The sequence below is a fragment of the Myodes glareolus genome, chromosome 9 (genome assembly GCF_982192425.1).
Source record: "Myodes glareolus chromosome 9, mMyoGla1.1, whole genome shotgun sequence".
NCBI lineage: Eukaryota > Metazoa > Chordata > Mammalia > Rodentia > Cricetidae > Myodes > Myodes glareolus.
The window spans coordinates 62599303-62623107 of NC_142034.1; the positions used below are offsets into that span (position 1 = coordinate 62599303).

At 52.6% G+C, this 23805-nt stretch overlaps 1 protein-coding gene across 1 annotated transcript; it reads right to left on the minus strand.

Annotated features, from left to right (window-relative positions):
* Positions 1–19: 19 nt before the first annotated feature.
* LOC125409297 (GRB2-related adapter protein) lies at positions 20–19010 on the minus strand. Its single transcript, XM_048448175.3, has 5 exons — positions 18814–19010; positions 12018–12115; positions 8043–8165; positions 2763–2931; positions 20–1044 (listed from the first exon to the last, which is right to left on the minus strand). The coding sequence occupies exons 1-5, from the start codon at positions 18889–18891 to the stop codon at positions 859–861; spliced, it is 654 nt and encodes a 217-aa protein (XP_048304132.1). The 5' UTR covers positions 18892–19010; the 3' UTR covers positions 20–858.
* Positions 19011–23805: the final 4795 nt, after the last annotated feature.

Genomic DNA, 23805 nt, shown 5'->3' on the forward strand with positions numbered 1-23805 from the left:
AGAAGTCAGATATGGAAGATTCTGTTGGATGTCTACTGGTTCATGTTTTATTTTGAATATGCAGGTATGGGTTGGGAGCATAGGGTATGCCAGGCTCAGAGCTTGAAGAGTCTTGGGCCAGCCTGAACTCAGGGAGAACCCCTGCAACCTGGGCTCTTTCTCTCTCTCTCTCTCTCTCTCTCTCTCTCTCTCTCTCTCTTCCTCTCTCCCTCTTCCTCTCTCCCCCAAAGCCTACCACCATGCCAGGCCTTGTCAAATCTGACCCGGTTTTCCCAACCTGAAGGTGCTGTGACTCTGGACAGAGACAGCTCAGGGTCCCTCGATGACCAGGCATCACCTCCTTGGACTTCAAGTCCACTCAGTGCAGGCCGTAGGCTGTCTGTGTCTCCAGAACAAGCAGAGCCCATGCCTCCAGGCTGGGTTCTCTCTGTAGCCAACAGGAGGGGACCCACTGTTTGGCGTCTGTCCCTAATGGGCCTCTTCCGAAGGGACTCACCTCTATAGAGCCTCATCAGGTGCTGGTAGGGTAAGGTCAGGGGCTTCCAAGGTGTTGAAGTGGGAGGAACTACCCTGCACCCTCATGGAAGTCCAGGTTGCTCAGAGCTAAGTCACATTCCCTGCAACTTGCACAATCAGAAGGGTGCTTTTGGAACATGGGCGGCAGGTAACTGCTCAAGGGGAGCACTCTTTGGGCGGGGCTCTAGCCATTAGCAGTCGCTCCTCAAGCCTAGAGAGGCTGGGCCTTGTCAGTGGCGGGTGGCATCATGAACCCGACAACCATCCTGGTGGTGACCAACGTCGGTCCTGGTTAGTGTGAAGAGGCTGAGCCCGGAGCATCACTCCTCTGGTCTTACAGGGTCACAGGTGTACCGGTTGCACGTAGCTCCGTGGGAAAAAACCCAGCCGCCCACCGGCCCGGCCCCGCCACCAGTGCTGGTCCCCACACTCCACAACTTCCACGATGTCACCTCGGCGGAGGCTAAGCTGGGATGAGTCTTGTGCCGAGAAGTCAAACTGGGCCTGGGCAAAGCAAGCCCTGGTCGGCTGTGGGGGAGTAGGCAGAATAATTAGTGGCCTTTGGAGGCAGCAAGCTTCCTTTCCCCAGGAGCCCCATGGAAGACGTGCTCTCCCGCTGGGGAACATGGGACAGGCCCTCTGCCGCTCACAGCCCTGCTACATAGTTTGTGGAACTAAGGCTCAACTCTCTCTGGGTCCTGTTACCTACCTCTGGGCCCACATAAACATGGTAACTGATGCCAGGCATTGGAAGGAGTCCATGGCTTGGAAAACACTAAGGAGCAGATTCTGCCACAGCCTCCTCAAGCTTGGGGGAGTAGAAACCCCACTCCTACTGTCTATCTGCTCTCAGGTCTGGGTCCTGGGTGTGGATGGCTTGGGCTCATCTCTGCCTCCTGGGCCCTACTGTCTTCCCTATTGTTCCTGCTAGGCACCTGCTGTGTCCCAGCTCAGGCCCTCCCGCTGCCTCTGCTGAGCCTGCAGAACTTCCAAACGTGATAGGATCAGCGGGCTCTGCCCAGGAAGGAAGAAGCTCACCCTGACCCCCCCCCCCATAGTGACCCCAGGGCTCTGGCAGAGCCAGTACAGAGGAAAACAGGTCAGATCGGCTCCTCCCTTTCACCAGGCAGGGCTGGCCTAGGTGGTGAGCTGGAGGGGCTGAGGTTTAGAACACTAGGTCCCAGAAACTAGGAGCTTCCAGCCCCCCCTTAGCTCACCAGGCCAGGCAGTGGAGCCATGTGGGCACCATGGCGGGTCTCTGAAGTCACCGTGTGTCTCTCCTGGTAAAGCAAACCCCTAGCTTGTCCCGTGGAACAGAGGGGAAACCAAGGCGGAGCTAAGGATTGAAATGACCCCCGGGTCACATAGCAGGGCCTCAGAGAAGAGAAAAGCACAAGGCCTGACTGCAAAGTTGAGCAGCCCTCTCCAAGCCTTGGCAGGAATCATACTCCCCTCCCTCTCTGGAGTGCTCAAGTTCAACTATGCCCAGGTCTTGATTTGTCCTGGCCTCGAAGCAAAACACTGAGCTGCACTAATAACCCAGTCGGCTGGTGTCGTCATCCTAATGAGAGCGAGAGCTGCTCCAGGCTCCGTGATGAAAGGACTGGCTGCAGGAAAATTGTTGTTATTGTGAGGACTAGGGCTGGATGGATCTCCCTGCACCCGGGGCCCAGCGAGGCCTTGTCCCTGAGGGGGTCACACTGCCCACATCCTGTCCAAGCTCAGCTCCTCCTTGGGAAGCAGAGAAGGGGCCTCTCATTGAGCTGGCTCACTCTTGGCCCCTGTTTCCTCATCTGGGTAACGGGAATGGAGAGGTGGGCATAACGCACAGAGTACCAGGCTCATCCCAGGGCTCGGGAGGCCGAGGTAGGAGGATCACAGAGACGTCAAGGTCAGTCTGTACTACATAGCATATTCTGGCCAGCCGGGGCTACACAGAAAGATCTTGCCTCAAAACAAACAAAAATCCTGCCAAAACCCAAATCAGAGTGCACAGCGCAGCTCGGCGGGTGGGACTCAGCAGGTGTCCATACAGTAGTTCACTAGCAAGCACTTATTGTCACTAATGCTCACTCTAGACGATCTCAGTCCGTGTTAGCAGGGTGAAGCTTCTGCACTGTTCTACCTTCTCTACAGTCTTTCCCCCTTCCCTGTAGGGACCACACTTGTGCCACTGTGGGGACTTGGGCTTCTGGGGAGGGCAAGGCAGTGCTCCCCAGACTCAGGGTTTCTCGTGCCATCTTTACCTGGAGCAGTGGCTGCTCATCACACAGGAAGATCTGCCGCCTCTTGGCGATGGTGGTGGTTCGGTAGAAGTCGACCAGCTCGTTGAGGGAGTTGAACTTCTCTTCCCACAGGAAGTACTTCCCTGAGGCCTCTCGAAGCACCTTAAAGTGCTGCACCTGGTCGCCATAACTGCGGGGAAGACCCAGTGCCTCAGACCTAGCCCCGTCTCTGGAGCCAGGCACTGCTCTGGGGGGATCTGAAGTCAAAGAGGCAAAGATACAGGAAGCCATCCTGGTCGAATATGGGATTCAGGGCATGGGTTCGAGACAAGACTGCTTCCTTGCTGTGTGGCTTCAGGCAAGCCATTTAACTCCTCTGAATTCCTCAGTTTTCTTATAGGGAAAACACTTCATAGAGTTTTAGGGTAAGAAAGCTGACAAACAACACTGGCACCATCACTGGGTACCTCTGGGCACGTGTCTTTCATACCTCTTTGGCATCCCCTCAACTTTGACCTTCTCCTCCCCCATCCCCCGGTCCTCAGTGCTCTGGGAAGTGGGTCCCAAGATCATCCAGACTCTGACCAAACTCTGTGCCTGAGAGATACCCAGGCGTTCTGAGTATTCCATGTCCTTTCTTTCCCCTCAAGAGCCTTCCATGGCTGCCACTGCCCTCATGATAAACCCAACTCTTCAGATTCAAGAGCTGGCTTTTTGTCTTTGCTAGCTTCTCTGATACCAACGGCCCCTTCCTTTCTAGTTCTTCATTCAGCCTTTCAGACCAACGCGACCAAAATGTACCAAGTCTACCCCAGTCCCGCTAAAGCAGGCCATGCTGTTAGGGACTGTGCCCAGGGACCTGGCTGGGCCTAACCTGCAACCTGTTGCACACCAGAAGAGCCAGGCAGCTTCAGAGGTGCCATTGGGAGTGGGCACAGTGGCAGCTGTTGAATTGGGATCCCTTTCCTGTCACAGGGGGCTAGTCTTGCCTCCTGACCCTATGCACAGAAGGGATACTGAGGCCCGAGTGCAGCCTTAACCTGTCCAGAAATCCACAAAAGGAAGGCTGGGTGGGGCTGCCTCTAATCACAAATGCTCAGAGGAACTCTCTAATTGATTATTGGTGGTGACAATGGCAGCTGTCACTCCCACCGGAACAATATGTCCCAGATATTATTCCAAATGAGACCTCCACCCTGGGCTGCGCCCTCCAGAGAGACCATCCTCCTCCCAAGTTCTGTAGCCGCACCTTGCCCGCCACTGCTGCTTCTCTCCCCAGCCCCAGGGATGGGCTGAAGGTTCAGGATGAAGACAACACTAGGAATCTGGGGGCGCTCCCTGCCCAGCCCTAGAGTCTGGAGAGGGCGTCGGCTCACACCTGTAATCCCAGAGTCCAGTGTGAAGCCAGCCTGAACTATGTAAACAAACTTCTCTCTAGGCCTTGGTCTTCCAGGGGTAGCTGCATGGGGAGGGGCACTGTGAACAGCGGAGTGGCTTGATGTGGCTAGGAGTGCAGGGCCCAGCTAGGCAAGATGGAGTGGGACAGGGCAGGCTCCGGACTCCTAAGTCCTTGCTCCTCCGAGAGCAAGCAGCTGAGAGCCTGAGGCTTGGAGAATTTTGCAGAGGGCTGCTCTTGGATCCCACGGGAGAGATGGGGGACAGGGCACGGGGCCAGGAGTTGTAGAACTTTCCAACCTGGCAGCTGGGAAATTCTTAGGGCTGGGAAATGTGACAGTCTGGGCTGTATGTGGCATGTCTTGTCCTTCCTTCCACCTGGCCTGCACTGTAGCTTCTCCTGTTTCCCAGCTGAGGAGGGGCCAGGCTGTCTGGAAGGGGGTCGTCTCTCTACACCTCCATCCCACACTACTCCTCAGGACCCCGCCCTGTCCCCGAGCCCCAGAGCTGAGTTCTGGAGAAGAGGCGGTGTAGCCTGGACTCCAGGGCTTTGCAGTAGTCCCTGGCACACTTATCTTTACCTATCTCCACCTCTGTGGAGGTGACTGCCTGTGTCCCTCGCTGGGCACCACTCTGTGACCCTGACCCCAACCCCCAAAGGGACTAAGCTGAGCCAGTTCCCTGCATTCAAAAAACTCATGGTCTTAGTCAGGACAGTCTTGCTCATCGAGTTTTTCCTGCCTGGTCGCAGCAACCACTGCTGAGAGGGGAAGGGAGGTTGGGTGGGCAGGAGCCCACATGCCCCTGTTCCCAGCTGGGGTTCACTTGGGTCAGTTCTGGGCACTCACTGCTCCGTCCACTGGGGAACAAGGGGGAGTGGAGAGTCCTCACTGCAGCACACAGGGAGAAGAGAGCCGGCCTTGAGAGGCCCTGCCAGGTCTTTGTGTTTCAGGAAACAGTCTGGCAGAACACTGAGGTCAGTAGCAAGTTTCTCACCCCTCCTTTACCTACACACTGGGATCTACAGCCCTGCTTCATTTACTCCAGGTGCCATTATTTGCTGATCACGAGTTCTTCATTCTACCAGGACACAGGTATTTGGGGAGCAAGTCCTATTTAGTAGTGGCCTCAGGGATAGGGCCTGGCTCACAGCAGGTACTCAGTGTAGCACCCGTCTGGTGGTGCAGACAAGTGTTCACTAACCCCAAGGCACCCATGGCCAGAAAGGAAGCAAGGCACCTTAACTGGGGATCATCTCCCATCACTGAAGACCCTCCAGTGGCCTGGATAGGAGTACGTGGGGACAGTTAGGCACACAGGGACCAGTCAATGAGTTCAAAGGGTCGGCTCTCTGAAACCTCTCCAGTCAACTAGCTGTGCTATGGCACTGCACAGTATCCAAGGCCCACGAAGCCACCTGGGACAACAGCTTTATGTGTCTTGGCAGGAACTTGTGGGAGATCCATGCCAGGGAGGGTGGACTGTCAGGTTGACTCGGGGTCACAGCTGAGGATATGACCACCAAGAGAGGACCAGAGTCTGCTTGAAGTTATACACAAGCTCTAGGCAAAGCCAGGGTGAGACCAGGGCTCCCAACCTTCACAACCAGTTGTCTTCTGGGAAGCCCTGGGCAAGGGCAGAGGAGCCAGAAGTGGTCTCCGAGCAGGTGCTCCCCTCCAGTTCCACCTCAGGCAATAGTTACAGAGTGTGCACCCAGAACACAATTCTGTTTATGCCAATGTCTACTTTATGGACGGGGAAGCCGAGGCTCCCAGGATAACTTGTCTGGATTTCAGGGCTAGGAGACGTCGGAACTGGGACTCATTCCCGTTCTGGGATCCTAACACATTAGTCTGTCTCAGGATCCCTGACCCAGCCTGGGAGGAAACGAGGGTGGAGATGGCCACCTGGTGGTCCGAGCTGGGGAAGCACTGGCCGGGTCTAACATGGGTGCTTGGCTAGGACTCCTTGGGAAGGGGCTGGTGGGGTGTGGGCCAGGGTTTCTTTGAGTACCACACACTGGCCCAGCTCCCCTACTTAAAATCTGCCCCAGAACACTGCCTTCTGCCCTTCCAATCAGGCATGCTACCATCCAAACAGCCCTCAACGTACAACCTCTGGATCGCCATGCTGTTTCCTGTGCCTGATACTCCCAGCCCCCAGTAGAGCTCCCACACATGCTTAAGGCCTGACTGCTGCCTCTTCCCCTCTTGGAGTAAGTCCCCTGTGTTTAGATATCCTCCTGCACCTGCCCATGATAGAAGTTCTGGGTCTATGTGTATCCCATCATACTCCCTGGCTTCTACCCTTCTGTCCCTGTCCCAGGGTGGCCAGTCAGGGCTACCCTCCAAAATCTGTCAAGGCAGCCTGGGTCTCTGGGAAGCGCAAGAGGAATGTGGTTGGGACCCTCCCGGAGTAGCCAATGGCTGCTGCACAGTTGGGGTGTCTGGAGAAAGTGTAGGGGACCTTCCTGGAATAGCCAGTGGCTGGGGTGGCCGCTAAGCAGCTGCAGGAGACAGGACACGCGATGTGGTCCCAAGGCAGTCGCTCCCCACTGCGGTGGGTCTTGCAGTTCCCACAGGCCATGAGAGCAGAAGGAAGAGACCGTAGTCCACAGGAGCAGCAGGGTCATACACTGCCCTGGTCCTCGGTAGGCCTGTTGTTGAAAGCCACTGGCCAGAGGTCAAGCATCCTTGAAGAGCCACACACAGGCCACACCTCCCTCTGTCCCTTTAGCACAGTAGCGTGTCTCATTCCAGGAACATCCAGGCAACAGAGTAGATCCTGTGGGTAGGCCTGCTGTCCTAAGCCATGTCACCTCTAGGCCCTCCTCCCCACAGCTCTCCTCCCCAGCACACTATCTGCTGCCTGCTTCCTGTTGCCTCACCCCACCAAGTCCTCTTCCTCACAGCCACCAGGGGGACCTGCTACAGAAGGAACATTTCCTCCTCAGAACCCCTCAGGAGGGACTGCTCTGAGAGAAAAACCCAAGCTGTGTGCCAGGCCCTCTGCCATATGACCCCCTCTCTTTGAGTGTGAGCCAGGCCTTGTCCCTTGTTTCAGCTGCTCCCGCCATTTGGCATCAGGGCTCTTGCACAACCCGGGGCATCCCACAGCGGGGTTTGGCACTGCAGCTCCCCCTGCCTGAAAGCCTCCCCTGGGCACCAGGCGGAAGAGGGCCTCCCAGCTCAGAGACCCCAGCAGCTGTCCCTGGTTAACCTCCCGATGTGCGCGTTGCCTTGTTTCTGTCTCTACCATGCAGCCCTCATTTTTGCCATCTCCAGTCTGTTCTCCCAGCTTCCAGCCAGCCTGGCGCAACTGAGAGGTCGATAACCTGCCGGAACTGGCGGCCAGGGGCCGACCCCACAGTCCTCAGTTCTATTCTGCTATACCAGACTAAAGAGCAACTGCGTTCATCTTTAATAAGCCTCACAGTCAGATCCCCGTTCAGCAACCTTGCGTTAGCTTCTGTGGTCAGGCCCTATCCTACGAGGTGTGAGCTCCTCCCTATGGAGTAAACACTACATTCTGCTTTACAGGCTCAGAGAAGTTAGATTACTGGTCCTGTGCCACACAGCCACAAAATGGCAGTTTCAGAATTAGAAGTGCCTGGCATCAAGGTCTGTCCTCTCAACATTGCCACAGTATGGAACGCTATCAGGAGCACTGTCTGTGTACCAGTTGGGGGCTTCATTGGGCATTGTTCCTTCTCTAAGAAGCTTGCTCAGGCAAGAAGTCTGGCTGTCTTGGACTGGCAGCTGTGGGTGCACCCAGTCTGCTCTCGACATTTCCCTGTGCTTTTCAGGGCTCAGAGGACTGCTTATTTCTGAGCCCTTTACCCAGCCAGGGGCCCTGCCAGGTCTGCCCCACTCCTGCACCCCCCCCCCCACCCACCCCGGAGCTCACTTCACAGAGACGGAGAACTCGCCAGGGGAGCTCTCGCTCTCCCGGATCAGGAAGGCTCCTAAGTGGTTCCGTTTCATCAGAGTCTCTTCAGCCAGTTGCCGAGAAATCCTGCCCGAGTACCACCTGTGCAGAGAGGGGACAGTGTCAGAGCTAGGCAGTGCTGGCCCTCTGTCCCTGGCACCATTGTCTTATTTTCCACGTGGGGAAATTGAGAAGCGGAGAAGCAAATCAAGGTTACACAGCAGAGGCAAAAAACATCCAAGACAACCTGTCTCTGCTACTTCTTACCAGGCCAGACAAACCCACACCCAAGACAAACAAAAGCCAGGTTCCAGGACTCCACCAGCCCGTACACCCCAGCCTGACTAGTAGAGAAGAATTTCCTTTCAAGATTTATTTTTATTATTTTCAATTATAAACACACACATATACATACATACATACATACATACATACATAGGAGGGTATGTGCATGTGAATCCAGAAGAGGGTGTCAGATCCCCTGGTGCTGGTTGTAAGCTGCTGCCTGATGTAGGTGCTAGGAACCGAACATGGGTTTCCTGCAAGAGCAGGATACACTCTTTTTTGTTTGTTTTGTTCTTTTTGAGATATTTACTCTGTGTTTGCCCTGGGTCTGTTGAACTCATAGAGACCTATCTGCCTCCCGAGTGCTAGGATTAAAGGCAGGTGCCTTCACTGCCTGGCCAGTATGTACTCTTAACCACTGAACTAGCCTTGATTTTTTTTAACATTAAAATATGTTTGTTTCTGGTGGGCACACATGCGGGAATGTCCATACCACATACATAGAGGCCTGTCAGTTCTCTCCTTCCACCGTTTGAGTCCTAGAGACTGAACTCACGTTATCGGTTCGGCAGCAAGCGTCTCTAACCATCGGGCCATCTCACTGGCCAAGGACAAATTTTCAAAAGTTAAAAAGTGCAGACCTGTGCTGGGGTGTGGGTCAGTGGTAGCGTGCTGGCCTAGCATGTATGAGGCTCCACGTTTGTCCTCACACCCCAAATAAGTATGGATGACATCAGTAATAGTGTCCTCCCTTTCCTGAGCCCCTCCCAAGTAGGAGCAGACTTGATACAGGACTGCAGGAACAGCCTCTCCCGGTGTCCTTCCTATCTGTGGGGCTGGCCAGGTCCTGCAGCAGCCTCGACAGCCTTGCCAGCCAGCCGCTCTCAGTGTACTGACCCCCGGACATTGCACCAGGGCTAGTGTGCTGAGATCTAGAGGGGATTGCCTGGAGGTGAGGGGTCCTCAGGAATGGCAGACTGCCTGTCATGGCCAGCTGGGACTCCAAAACCCACACATTAGAACTGGGTCTCCGGGATGACTGTTCTTGGTTGTCAACTTGACTACATCTGGAATTAACTAAACTCCCAAACAGAGGGAACACCTGTGAGGGAATTTTACTTAATTTGAAGTGGAAAGATCTACTCTGGATCCATATGTCTGAGGTAGGAAGACATGCCTTTAATCCAGATCTTTTAAGCTGGGAAACCCCACCTCTAATCTGAGTCATGCCTTCTGCTAGAAGCCTATGTAAGGACATGGGAGCAGGAAGCTTTTGCTGTCTGCCTGCTTGCCCTTGCCTTGTTAGCAAGTTCATTCCCTCCTTGGCATTAGAGCCTACTTTGGGATTCCAGCATATACTGAGGACCAGCTGAGACATCCAGCTTCGTGGAATGATCAACTACTGGATTCTTAGACTTTCCATTCGTAGCCAGCCATTGTTGGATTAACTGAACCACAGCCTGTTCTAATAAATCATACAGACACGCATGTGTGCGCGCACACACACACACACACAGAAAAAAAAGAAGGAGAGAGAGAGAGAGAGAGAGAGAGAGAGATTCATTCTTTAAGTTCTGTCACTCTAGAGAACCCTGACTAATACAGTCTCCAAGCAGGAGAGGTGGGACCCCTGGGGGTGACAGGGTCATAGGGGATGGGTCCAGTGGGCTGTGAGTTATAGAGGGAGGGGTTTACTTGCTTGAAGGACAGGGAACAGTCCCTGGAGTTCTAACACTCAGTTCTCATCACTCGTCTTTGACAACATCATGTTGCTTCTTCTATTGATGTGGAAACTGAAACCCAGGGAGACCTGGAGTCTCCTGAGAGTTTGCGTAGCAAGGCTGAGGTTCCCCGCCCCCACACACCGCCGCTCTCACAGGTTTTCTGTCCCTCTCTGCAGGCTCATGAAGAGCCTCTACCATCTAACTGCAATCCCAGCCTGCCTCTTGCCGGCTAAGTGATGTTGGACGAGCCACCTGATCTCTGTTTGTCTCTGCTGGTCTGTAAGACGATGTTGATAGCTCCTACACAGTTGGGCAGCTGAAGGAACAGCCACCTGGAGGCTTTTCCAGCTGCCACTATGGTAGCATGGCTCACTCCCTACCTTCCACACACCCCTGGGTCTGTTTCTGTCTTCCCTGGCAAACTTCTAACTTGTAGGCCCAGGGGTCTATCCTTTTTCTGAGAACCCCCCACCCCACCATTCCACAATCACCTCACTACCCTCCAACTTCACTGAGAGTAGGGATAGTGTGGTCCAGGGGCAGAGGACACCCTGGGGCTCAGGGACAGAGAGGGCCTGGCATAGACCTTTGAGAATTACAGCCCTCTCTCCCCACCCCTATATTTAGGGTCTTCACACCCAAGAGGGAATGTCCCCCACAGCTGGTTCAGGCAGGGCCTAAGATTACCAAGCTGGGCCAACTACTCAGCAGGCCCCTTAGGATCTGGCTAGCACCTGATCAAGATCCTGCTTGGTCTAAGCACAGGTGGCCAGAGCCACCCTCCAGGCCACCAGGGGTTTGGGTTCTGTGACTCTGAGTACCCTGTTGAACCCTCCTTCCTCCTGTCCTCCATGACAGCCTGACCCAGGACTTCAGCCCTTGCAGTCTCTCTCCTGGCCCAGGGTCAGGGCTTCTCAGCAGTTCAAACTCCACACACAGCCCTCCAGCCTTTGCCTTATGCCCTCCCTGAGGTCACACAGATGACCACAGCCTTAGCTCGCATGTGCCCCAGGCTTTGCCTGGCTAGCATGAACTACATGCTATGCTCTTCTCTCTTCATGCTTGGTTCTCCTTCCCCTGCCTCTGGGTGGGTGGATGGGTGGGTGGGGAGTGTACCTGGCAGGAACGCCTGGGACCCAGCAGGGTGGTTGGGGATGGGGACCCCAAACAGGAAGCCGGAGGAGGTAGAGAGGTAGCAGCAGGTTTGGAAACAAGCAGAAAAAAAGACACAGAGGAAATACCCTTTGAGCCCCACCCTGCACCTCCATCCCTCCCACCCAGACCACAGAACAGCTCCCACCTGTTAATTGAACTCCTACACACACACACACACACCATCCCAGGACCCCCATGGCTTCCCACTCCCTTGGCTCAGCACCCCAGGCTCTTCCGGCCAGTCCCCTGTACTGGTTCTGCTCATTGCTCTCCTCTGTTCATTCTGGCTTCCTCCCACTTTCTACTTTCCCCTGAAAATGCCTTAAGCCATTGCCTTTGTCTATACAGCCAACTCCCATCCAGCCCCTCAGTGTCTCACTCATTGCCACCCCTTCTGAGAGGTACCCTGATGCTGTCTGCCTTTCCACATATTCTTTCTGTGTCCTGTGTCTCCCACTGTTCTGATCCCTCTGTCTCTGTGCCTGGCTCCCTGGAACCAGACCAATGACCCAGATACCATTTAAGGTATATCCAGCTGATGGTCAAGGACTTTTTAGTGGCCCAGACATTCTGAGAGCAATGTTCAATGCCACCTCCTAAGAACCTAGGTCCCAGGCCTGAGACACTGGGTCTGACTGTACTCCTAGCCTCCCCAAGTTTCAGACCCATCAGTCAGTGTCCATCTCCTCGGGCTGTGCGGTACCTAGGGCCATCCCAAACATCTTGGCTCTGGCAGGACAAAGTGGGGTTGATAGCCTCCAGGTGGATGGTGGCAGTGGTGACTACTCACGGATGTGGCTTTACACGGATGTAGTTCTTGGGAACAAAACCCTCGGCTCCTCGGAGCTCGGCCTTGTACCAGTTCTGGTCATCTTCCATGTTCAGGATCTGTAGGCAGGAGCAACATGGATGCTTAGCCACCTGCTGAGGTCCTGCTGGCTGCAGCCTTTCCCAGGCCTTTCGGAGGTCAGAGCTCTGGATGAGGCCCTGTCGCAGCCCACAGGCCAAGGCAGCCTACAGGCAGATAGACGGTCATCCACAGGAGGCCTGTACCTCCTGGTGAGGCAGCTGAGCCCATGCAGGTTTGCAGTTATGGCACAGGGCATTGCGGCCTCTGTGCTCTCCCATCCAGACCCCCAGGGTGCCCCAGGGGCCTCAGGGAATGGGAGTAGACTTGTGATCCTTAGCTCTTTTGATTGCAGGAACCCAGAGCAGCCAATCACTGACCACTAAGATGTGACATGAAGTTGTAGGCCCCCAGATGAGTCAGCGAGCCCCAACATTGGGTCACATGAATTTCATGTTTGGGATGACATGAGGGTACAGGAATAGGAGAACAGACAGACAAAAGAGCTGTGTTCTGATGAAGCTAGTTCCCAGGCTCTGGTTCAGTTGCTTGGACTCCACAGACACCCTCCAAGCCTGCTGGGCCCTGTCACCCCAGGTGCACTAGGCAGAACTGGACAGAGAATCACTGTGTTAACCACTGAAGGGCAGAAAGTAGCCCTGGGGAGGGGACAGCACACTTCATCCCGTGGATGCATTTGCCCTGTGTCACCCCAATTCTCAAGCAACCAGAAGAAGGTGAACATCACCAAGTGCTGTTTCACAGATAGACTCAGAGAAGGAATGAACTTGACCAGCGCGGCACAGCATAGTTGGCCTGGTCATGGGGGCCTTGGCCCACCACTGGCTTTCACCCCACTCTCTGCTCCTGCTTTGTCCCTGGAGCCATTGCAGAGCTGGCTGCCCTCCACCCCTCCACCAGAATAATAGAAACAGGGGACACAGACGTATTTCAGTGTGATCCACAAGTGAAAAGCACCTGGAAGGCTGGGCTCGTGCCTCAGCTCTGACCTGAGCCCCCTGAGAGGCCCTGGAGCCGGGCTGACCCCTTCCTTCCTTCCTGGTCTGAACAAGGTCAGCAGCCCTGGTCCGATGGAAGCAGGGAGCTGGCTCGGGACCACTTTCACTCAAAATGAAACCAAGTCTCCCCAGTGGCCATAGCTGGAGACAGACGTCCTTGTGCTCTTGAGCTCCTGCTACTTCTGCCATCCCTAGAGCTGTGGCTTTAGCGTCCTTGTCTGTCAAAGGGGCACAGCTGTGGCCAACACCATACAATGTCCTATCCTGTAGTACCTAAGAGGCCACTGTGCCCGTAACCCCTGCCATGTGCAGTCCTGCTTCTTCCCATCTCTTTATAGAGACCAAGGTGCTTCTGTGCTTACCTTGCTGAATTCTTACTGTTGATGGAACCCCAGACCTTTGGAGCTCTGGGAACTTCCCTGGGGAACACAGTTCAGGGAAGCCCTGCTTCCCAGGTCAGGTACAGAGCCTGTCTTCACCACCCCTGGCCCTACCTGCCGCTGGTCTCCCCACTGTCCCCAGACGCAGTCACTGACAGCTCTTGACTGAGTACCTACTGGGTGCAGACTACAGGAGTCCTAGGGATGCAGTATTAGGAGCCTGTGACCCAGGGCAGTAGTGCTGTGAAGAAGTAAAGAGCCAAGGAAAACAGCAGCCTCGTGCTGGGGAGAATGCTGTGGGAGCCACTGTTTGGGCAAGGAGCTGCCAAAGGGGTACCTAGAGTGACACCCAAAAGCCTTTCTGGAGATACCCCAATTTACAAGAAGGAACCAGATAGTTTGGTGGTCCATAATTGTCACCCCAACACTTAGAAGGCTGAGGCAGGAGGATTGCCAAGTTCTAGTCTTGTTTGGGTGACATAGTAAGACACTGTAGTTCTCCATCCTCCAACAGCAAAAAGAAGAAAGAAAGAAAGAAAGAAAGAAAGAAAGAAAGAAAGAAAGGAAAGAAAGAAAGAAAGAAAGGAAAGAAGGAAGAGAAAGAAACCAATGGTGAAAAGATAGGGGGAACAGTATCCAGGGTAGAGGGAACAGGGTATAGCCAGGGCGAAGGCTCTGAGATGGACCCACCTCTGTCTCCTTAAAAGAAGGCTGGTATGTCTGGCTGTGGGCTGGAGGCAGGAGAGCAGCATTGCTGAAGGGCACTGTCCTGGCTCCATGACCAGAGGAGAGGGTTTGGGGACAGGGAGAGATGCTCAGATTCAGGGTAGGAATCTAGAGTTGGAAGGACTCAGGGGCACGCTGCCAGGGTGCATGGGTGCCACTGCACTGGCTCCATGACCAGAGGAGAGGGCTTGGGGGCAGGGAGAGATGCTCAGATTCAGGGTAGGAATCTAGAGTTGGAAGGACTCAGGGGTAGGCTGCCAGGATGCATGGGTACCATCAGCTTTCCAGGGGGATATTAGCCTGGGTCTCTGAGGCAAGCTAATCATGGAGAGACTCCCTGTCTGTGTGTGTGTGTCTGTGTGTGTGTGTGTGTGTGTGTGTGTGTGTGAGAGAGAGAGAGAGAGAGAGAGAGAGAGAGAGAGAGAGAGAGGGGAGAGAGAGAGAGAGAGAAAATAGTGTCGGGCTCTTCCTCCAGCAAACAGTGGCAGGGTGCTAGCTAGCTATCTACTTTGCAAGCACTGCCTGTCAAAGAGGGCCTTCATCCCTGGTAAGACTCACTCAGGGCCACATGTCCCAAGCTAGCCTGTGGGCCAGGGGGTTTCCTTCTAGATGTTCTGAGCAGCACCTGCAGAGGAAGTTGTACTTCACCTTCAAGCTGGCACTACTTGGCATGACATGGTGACACTCGCCAGAGCCCAACAGGGGAAGGGCTGAACACCAGCACACAGCGTAGAAGCCAGAGAGGAAGTGCCGCTAAAGGACACATGGGTGTAATCTTTTTAAATTCCAGATAGCCGGGGGAGACGACAGTGAGGCGGGGAAGCACTCTGGGGTCAAATCCAATGTGAAGCCAAAAATCTTAGAATTAAATACTGAATACTATTTCACACATGTGTTAACGGGTTGAAATGACGAGGAAATCAAATCTAGATGTGTGGTGGACAGCACTAACATGGCAATCCGGTTCATTGTAACCACGGCTGGCTGCTGGTGGCCGACTGCAGTGGTGGGGATGCACCCTCCTATCCTGCGGTTTCCTGCCTGTCTATAACAGGTCTAAAGCAGAGCTGGTGAAAATCAATACAAAAAGGATTGCAGAACCAGCCTGTGCAAGGACTCTGAAGAGGGACCGAGAGGCAGCGTGTTTGCCTCGTATGCACAAAGTCCTGAGCGCCTTCCTAGCGCTGCCCTGGTGGGGTGGAAGGCTGTAGTGCATGAGCCTCTATTCCAGCACTGAGGAGCTGGGGCAGGAGGATCACTGTACGTTAGAGGCTAGCCTGGGCTACATAGTGAATTCAAACTGCTTGGGCTTCACAAGAAGACCTTGTCTCACAAACAAGAGGGACAGGGAGAGAGCTCAGCAGGCAAAGACACTTGCTGCCGAGCTCAATGACCTAGGCTCAGTCCCTGGGACCCACGCGGTGGCAGAAGAGAACAGGCTTTCCCAAGTTGTTCTCTGAGCTTCACAAGTGCTCTGTGGCCTATGTGCCCTCACACAGTGTAAATATTACAGTTTTACAAAAAGGAAGAAAACAAGCAAATAAACAAAAAGAATGTGACTTTGTGCTGGAATAGTCCTGACAGCTCTGCACCCTCAGTGATTTCCGGTGCTCTGGGGTGGGGAGGATGGATTTCCGCCCAATCCCTACCCAGCCGGTGCTGAATTCTTACGTGGAGTGGTAGGGCTACACCTACCCTCCCGAGGGCTGGGATCACTGACTGTGCCACCACGCCCACTCAGGATGACTTCTGTACCTAATTTGTGGTGTTGCCTGGAAGTGGCAGCCCTGCCCACCTGGCCATTTTCTTTCTGATGATTAGCTGGAGTCTAGACCAGGACCCTAGACTAGGACCCAGAACCTGCTAGATACTCCAGAGTCCTGGTAGGTGAAAGAAAGGTCTCTGTCTGGTTATAAAGGGAATTTCTGGACCATACAACATATTATCTTATTTTTCATTTATTCATTTTGAGACAGGACTTGCAATGCTGTCCAGGCAAACTCCTAGGCTCAAGCCATCCTCCTGCTTCAGCACCACAAATGCCGGATCTACAGGAATACGCCACCAGGCCAAGTGCAAACATTTAAAACTTTTTCTGTGTTTCCCAGATGTCTATCTGTCCCTTCACCCATCTGCTACCCCACAAGGAAGTACACACCTCTCCACACTCTCAACAACCTTGGAAGCTTTGTTTGTGTGTTTGATGTTCTTCAAAGGGAAGTTTTTAAAGTCCTGGGCAGGTGGTGAACATGTTCAGTTACAGACTCTGGAGGGAGAGGCAGAGGAAGGCAGATCTCTGTGTGTTTCAGGCCAACCAGGGCTACATAATGATATTGTGTCTCAAAATAATAAATTAATTAAAATACAACGAAGTCATACAGAATGGGCAGCAGACACCAGTCACACAGTGTCTGTCATTGATGCATCTGGGCAGCCACCCGCTCACTTTGTTTCTCTTGCAAGTTTCTGCTTGTGTCCCTGGTCTGTCTTCCCACTTGTGTCAGAATAGTGTATGTGTGTGTGTGTGTGTGTGTGTGTGTGTGATAGTATACATATACATCACACACACTCACACTTTCTAGTGCTCTTTAAAGCTGGGTGTGGTATCAAATGTCTTTAAGTCCAGCAATGGGGAGGAAGAAGCAGTCTGATCCCTGAGTTCAAGGCCCACCTGGTCTACATAGTGAGTTCCAGAACAACCTTGCTACCTAGTGAGACCCTGTCTCACCAAAAAACAAAGCAAGAGCTCTTTATAAATTACTGTCATTTTGGTCATGAAGTTTGTTCTTTGTCGGAACTACGGTTGTGTCCCGTCTGTCCCTTCTGCTCACCCAGCAGACCCGGACCCCTCCCCTCCCTCTCACAGTTTTGTCAGACTCTTCAAACAGGTCAAGCTCCTGCCTCAGGGTTTTGTGAGAGCCCTGTCTGACTTGGGCCCTCTTCCCCAGCCAGTTCTTTCAGTGCCCAGGTTTCCACACCTCTTTTGAAAAGTTGCTCTGTGTTCCCTGCTTACGGCGACTCTCCCAGTCCCCAGCCTCCTGCCTCTCTGCCTGTGCTCTCAAGCGAAGCTTGGCTAAGTAGCCCAGTGCTTGTCAAATGAATCAATGGGATGCAGCTCCCCAAGGTCTGCCGACTACCCATAGCCCCCTGAGCTTGATGCGCTCTTCTGCTTTCCTACCCACCCCCTTACTGAAAGCCGACTGTGCAAGCTGCTCCCGCCTTGGGCTTCCAAGTCCCTATTCTCATGGCTTGTGATGGGTAGCTGTATTCCCCTCCCCAACTCTTCACTCCAATTCTCAGTAGACCCTTAACAAAGTGATTCCCTGTTCCTCTTGGGAATCTGTGAAGGAGGAAGCTATCAGGCTTCACAGAATTTCCTGGGGACCTCACTGGGCCCTCTGAACCCGGGCTAGAATCTTCCACACAGCATTCCTACTTTCTGTGGGCCAGCTACCTTCCAGTCTCAAGTGTGTGTGAGGATATACCCCGAGCTGGTCTCCAGAGTAGCCGAGGCCTCTGAAGTAAACTAGGATCCACACAGAGTCTCTTGGCCCAGGCCCTTCCCAGGCCAAAGTGGTTAAGTGTGCACAGGATCCAGGGCCAACAACTTAGGCAGATTCAAAGTGGGTTGAGAGTGCACAGGACCCAGGGCCAACAGCTTAGGAAGATGCAGGTGCCAGCACCTTGCCTTGAAGAAGGGTGCCACCTTTGAACCCAGCTTAGAGCTTCAGACACCCAAGGGACTGAACAAAGACCCAAGAGTTAAAGCAATAAAAGTTGAGACTCCACTCTGAACTCAGCTCATGCAGATACCTCCCCATGCCTCTCTTCGCTGCAGCCAGGCAATGGTCTTCCTGACCCAGGAGCTCCACACTGAGCATGGGTCCCATGGATGAGCTTCAGAGAAGCTGTCCCCATGCTCGACTCTTGGGGCCAGGCTCAGGGTGGTAGCCACCTAGCCCTGGGCCTGCTGCTCCAGTGGGTCACTGGAGGGGCAACGGAGGACACAGGGTAGGCTATTAGCATTCCAGTGCCTATGACCTAGCATGACCATCCCCTCCCCCAGGTCTTGACTGTGGCCCCTGGGCCCTTCCATTGTGTGCAAATGTCTAAGTAAGGGCACTCTAACTAGATAGTTCACACATCCATCTCTCTAACAGCCAGTGTTTCACCGCAAAGGAAGTATATCATTCTGTTTTCCCTCTCCCCACGTTACTGCTGGACATGTAAATCCCAGCTATCTTGGCCCCACTAGATTAGGATGTCGGCTTATTCTGGACCACCTGTCTCACACACACATGGTCTCTGTCTCTCTTTCTCTCTCACACACCCTCTCTCTCTAACTCCCTTTCTCTCAGTTGTTGTTGTTTTAAAGTACAAAACTGGGGAATTGAACGAACTCCTGCCAGGCACCGTGGCAGCTGCCTCAGACTCTCACAATGACCCCAAAGGGAGGTAATCACTATTCCCATTTCCTAGACAGAGAAACTGAGGGACACAGAGGTGGCTCAGCTGAGTGTCCCTCACAGCCCTGACTAGCAAGGTTATCCTGGACCCTGATTCCAACCCCACCAACCCTGTTAGCCCAATCAGCCCGGCTCCAGCTCTCTGTACCTTGAGCGTGTCCCCCTTGTTGAAGGCCAGCTCGTCACTCTCTGTGGCCTGAAAGCTGTACAGGGCCACGGACTCCATCCCACTGTCCCTGGGCTCCAGCCGAGGACCCAGCAGACACTTCCTGCTTCCTGTGGTTGAGGACCACTTCCTTTGTTTTGAGTGTTTGTTCTTTTGAAGCTGGAGCCGGAAACTGCCCTTGATGGGGGAGAAACAGGAAGCAGAGACATGTCACCCCTGTCGCAGCTCAGGGAGTGTGTGCTCACATACCCACGTTGACTCTGGGGGAATCCCAGTGTCTCCACTTCGGATGGTACAGAGCTGTCTCGTGACTGGCTTCTGTCTCACAGTATCCACATTTCTTACTTGTCTTATGCAGGGTTTCTATTGCTGTGGTGAACACCATGACCAAGAGCAACTGGGGAGGAAAGGGTTTGTTTGACTTACAGGTTATAGTTCATCCTGGAAGCCAAGGCAGGAACCGGAGCAGAGACCATGGAGGAGCATTGCTTAACTGACTTCCTTCCCATGACCTGCTCAGCTTGCTTTCTTATACAGTGGGCACCCAAAACCACCTGCCCAGGGGTGACACAACCCACCCACAGTGAACTAGACTCCCCTCACAGCAATCATGAGTCGAGAAAATACCCCACAGACTTGTCTACAGGGCAGCTTCCCCACTGAAGTTGTCTCTTCCCAGATGACCTTAACCTGGATCAAGTTGATTTAAAAAAAAAAAATCTAACTGGGACACTACTGATACTTCTAGAGATTCCTAAGCACCTGCCGTGTGAATCCCAAGTTCCAGTTCATGTTCAAGACCCTCCCAGTCATCTCCTCTCACCCACTCCACACAGCTCCCATATGAACCCTCTTATTCCCTTCACTGTATGCGAAGAACAGCTCGAGCCCCTGTGGTGGACACACCACCCTCTCCCACCTGCCATCCCTTCTTTTCCCTCTGCCCCAGAAAGCTCTTCACCTGTCAAAACCTCACTCATAAGGCATTGGATACCACCTGCGGTGTGTGGATTACAGTCTGAAAGAATACAACTAAATCTCCCTGATGAGGTTGTTGGGGCTGTGACACTGGTGCAGACAGCAGTGTTGGAAGTGTTGGAGGATAGAGTCTAACACAGAGAAACACAGCTGTGTTTGGAACCAGAGTTCTCCACAGGAACCAAGTGAGCCAGTATTCCCAGACACACAAGGACAGGATGAAGAACCCAAGCTATGGAATGGGAACTGAATGGTTCAGATGAAACCAGATTTTTTTTTTTGTATGATGTTTTTCCAAAACATGGAGAGATGGCTCAGTAGGTAAGAGGACTGGCTGCTCTTCCAGAGGACCAGGGTTTGATTCCCAGATCTATGTAGTGGCTCACAGCCATCTGTAACTCCAGCTTCAAGTCTGTCACGGTCTTCCGGCTTCTGTGAGCACCAAGAACACAGGGGTGCACAGGCATACATGCAATCAAAATATGCATAAACACAAAAAGTCTTGAAAGAGAAAAGCAGATAACGGTATGTAGTACTAGCTGTCTTGGAACCCTCTAAGCAGACCAGGATGACCTACAACTCAAAGATCCACCTGCCTCTGCCTCTAGAGTGCTGGGATTAAAGGTGTGCTCTCTCATGCCTAGTCACAGTCTTATACTTTTAAGAAACACTTCTAGGGAACTGCAGAGATGGCTCAATGGTCAAGAGCACTGGCGGCGCTTCCAGAGGACCTGGGTTCAATTTCCAGCACCTACATGGTAACTCACAAATGTCCATAACTCCAGTTGCAGTGAATCCAACATCCTCAGCCAGACATACATGCAAGCCAAACACCAACGCACATAAAAGTAAATAAATCATTAAGAAAACGAATACTTCTAAAATTTAGGGGTTTTTTTCAAACACAATGCAAACAGTTATGTATCGTAGCAGGCTTATTGAATAAAATACATCGCAGATAATTCTCCCCCCTCCTTGGGCTCCACCCTCCCACTCTCCTCCAGTCCCCCCACCCCCGCTTTCTGCTTTCATGTCACGTGCATCCTGTGCACTCAGCCACCCCTGTCTTCCTCAGAACCTCTTTTCACTCTCTCTCTGTCTCCTTTCTAGTGTTTCACCCACATTTCCCCTCATTTGCTCATGCGTATACGTTACAAACTAGGACCCACAAACGAAAAGAACATGCAGCTTTTCCTTCCCGAGCTTGGGCCATCTTGTGTAATGTACGGCTATCCAGCTCCATCCTTTTTCCTGGAGTTTTCAGTTCTCTCTGCAGCTAAACAGGTCTCCCCTGTGTTTGCACCGCCGTGTCATGACTTAGGCGTTAGTAGACAGACACCTAGGCTGACGTAGGTGTCAGTAGATGGAGACCTAGGCTAATGTAGGTGTTAGTAGATGGTCACCTAGGCTAATGTAGGTGTTAGTAGACAGACACCTAGGCTGACGTAGGTGTCAGTAAATGGACACCTAGGCTGACGTAGGTGTCAGTAGATGGACACCTAGGCTGACTTAGGTGTCAGTAGATGGACACCTAGTCTGACTTAGGCATCAGTAGAAGGACACCTAGGCTGACTTAGGCGTCAGTAGATGGACACCTAGGCTGACTTAGGTGTCAGTAGATGGACACCTAGGCTGACTTAGGCGTCAGTAGATGGACACCTAGGCTGACTTAGGCATCAGTAGAAGGACACCTAGGCTGACGTAGGTGTCAGTAGATGGACACCTAGGCTGACTTAGGTGTCAGTAGATGGACACCTAGGCTGACTTAGGCATCAGTAGAAGGACACCTAGGCTGACGTAGGTGTCAGTAGATGGACACCTAGGCTGACTTAGGTGTCAGTAGATGGACACCTAGGCTGACTTAGGCGTCAGCAGATGGTCACCTAGGCTGACGTAGGCTTCAGTAGATGGACACCTAGACTGATAATGCTTCCTAGCTACTCTGTTGGAGCAACAATGATCACAGATATGCAAGTGTCTCTGTGGTATGCTACAGTCCCCTGGGTACATGCCCTGGGGTGTTAAGAGTTGGGTCGTACGGTAGTTCTAAACTTATATAAACCTTTATACGGTTTCCCTAGGGGCCACACCAGTTCATACTCCCACGAGCAGGGAATAGGGATTTTCCCTTTTCCATATCTGTGCCAACATTTGTTGTCAGGTTCCTTGATGGTGACCATTAGGGTGAGGTAGTTAGCAAAGAAGTTTCAGTATTCATTTTCCTGGTGTCAGAGGTGTTAAACAACTTCTGTTCTTGTTGTTTTCTGCTTGTTTGTTTTTTGTTTTGTTTTTGTTTCGAGGGTCTTACTGTGTAGTTCTGACTGTCTTGGAACTCACGACATAGACCGGGTCTCGAACTCACAGAGATCCACTCCTTTCTCTGCCTCCTGAGTCCTAAGATTAAAGGTGTGTGCCACTACGCCCTGCTAAAATCTTTTGTTTATTGATTTGGTTTGTGTGTGTGTGTGTGTTTTTTTTTTTTTTTTTTTTTTTTTTTTTAGCTTTTTCAAGACAGGGTTTCTCCGTGTATCCCTGACTGTCTAGAACTCACTCTGTAGAGCAGGTTAGCTTCAAACTTAGAGATGTGCTTGCCTCTAATTTTTAAAACATGCTTATTGGCCATTTGTGTATCTTCTTTTGAGGAGGTCCACACTGCATTAGCACATTTGTTGATTGTTAGTTTGGGGTTTTATGGTGTTTAATTTTTGCAGTTTTTTGTGTGATCGGACAGGCTAATAAACATCTTTATGGCAAAGGATGGGAACAATGCCCCCTCTGGCAACCAGAAGCCAGCAGGACAGACCTCCTTCTAGAGGAAGGCGGTTACCCACCAGGACCACTGAACCCTGGCAGCAGGAGTCACCCTGTTCAGCACTCATTGCTTCTTTCTTTTCTTTTCTTTTCTTTTCTTTTCTTTTCTTTCTTTTTTCTTTTTGGTTTTTCAAGACAGGGTTTCTCTGTGTAGCCCTGGCTGTCCTGGAACTCACTCTGTAGACCAGACTGACCTTGAACTCAGTGATTTTTCTGCCTCTGCCTCCCAAGTGCTGGAGCAAAGGTGTACGCCACTACCACCCTGCTACTTATCAGTTCCTGCTTACATCTAGACCTTCTAGAAGTCTCCATGCTGCAGGTTTTAAATCAAGGTCTTTGGTGCAGTTTAAACTGATCTTGTGTGGGGTGGAATATACAGATCTGATTTCGTTCCTCTGAAGTGGCTGTCTCGTTTTGCCGGCACCATTGGTTGAACAGAGAGCTATTTTGCACGTGGCTTCCGTATTCATTTCTTTGACAACATAGCTGCAGGGGATAGCTGGAAGGCCACAGATGCAGCCAGTATGAACTGGTGAGCAGGTGGAGGAAGTCTGAGCAGCCTGGCTTGTTCTTATACCTTATATTCTGAAGGTTTACACTTATCACAAACACACACACACACACACACACAAGGACATATTGAAACAAACAAACAAAAAACAGTTGAAGGGAGAGCAAAGAAGGGGAACAGCATGGAGTGGTGGCCTGCTCTCAAGTGACCCGTCCAGGCCTCCTCGGGTCCCTGCCTCTGCTCTCTGACCTTGCCCTCCCTGCCACAGACGCAAGGTGACAGAAGCTAAGCTGCTTCTTTTGGCTTCAGTCTCAAGCAAGGCTTTCAAACCTCAGAATGGTGTGGCTTGGGGTTGACACCCACCCCAGTCTGATATGGGAAATGCTTCTCCCTCAGAAGTTGGGTGTGGAAGGCTGGGAGGCCAGGCTGCTGACTGCCCCTGGCTGAGTGTCAGCTCTTCACAAGAGGGTGAGCACAACCCAACTCTCTGAGATGCTGTAGGACCAACCCTGTGATTGGCAAGGCCTAGAGTGGGGCAGAGGTCAGGAAGTGGAGAGAGAAGGTGGCAGCTACAGGCCCAGACTCATTCCTCAGCTCTGTGCTTCCTACCGTCTGTCTTCCTTTCCCTCCCAAGTCACTCGCTCACACAACCATCTTGGATTCCTCAAACAACA

Coding starts and splice junctions, on each gene's coding strand:
- LOC125409297 (XM_048448175.3), bottom strand. CDS start 18,891: ATGGAGTCCGTGGCCCTGTACAGCTTTCAGGCCACAGAGAGTGACGAG. Junction 2,932..8,042: donor GAGTTCTCCGTCTCTGTGAA/GTGAGCTCCGGG, acceptor TCTTCCCCGCAG/TTATGGCGACCAGGTGCAGC. Junction 1,045..2,762: donor ATGAGCAGCCACTGCTCCAG/GTAAAGATGGCA, acceptor ACTCCCCCACAG/CCGACCAGGGCTTGCTTTGC.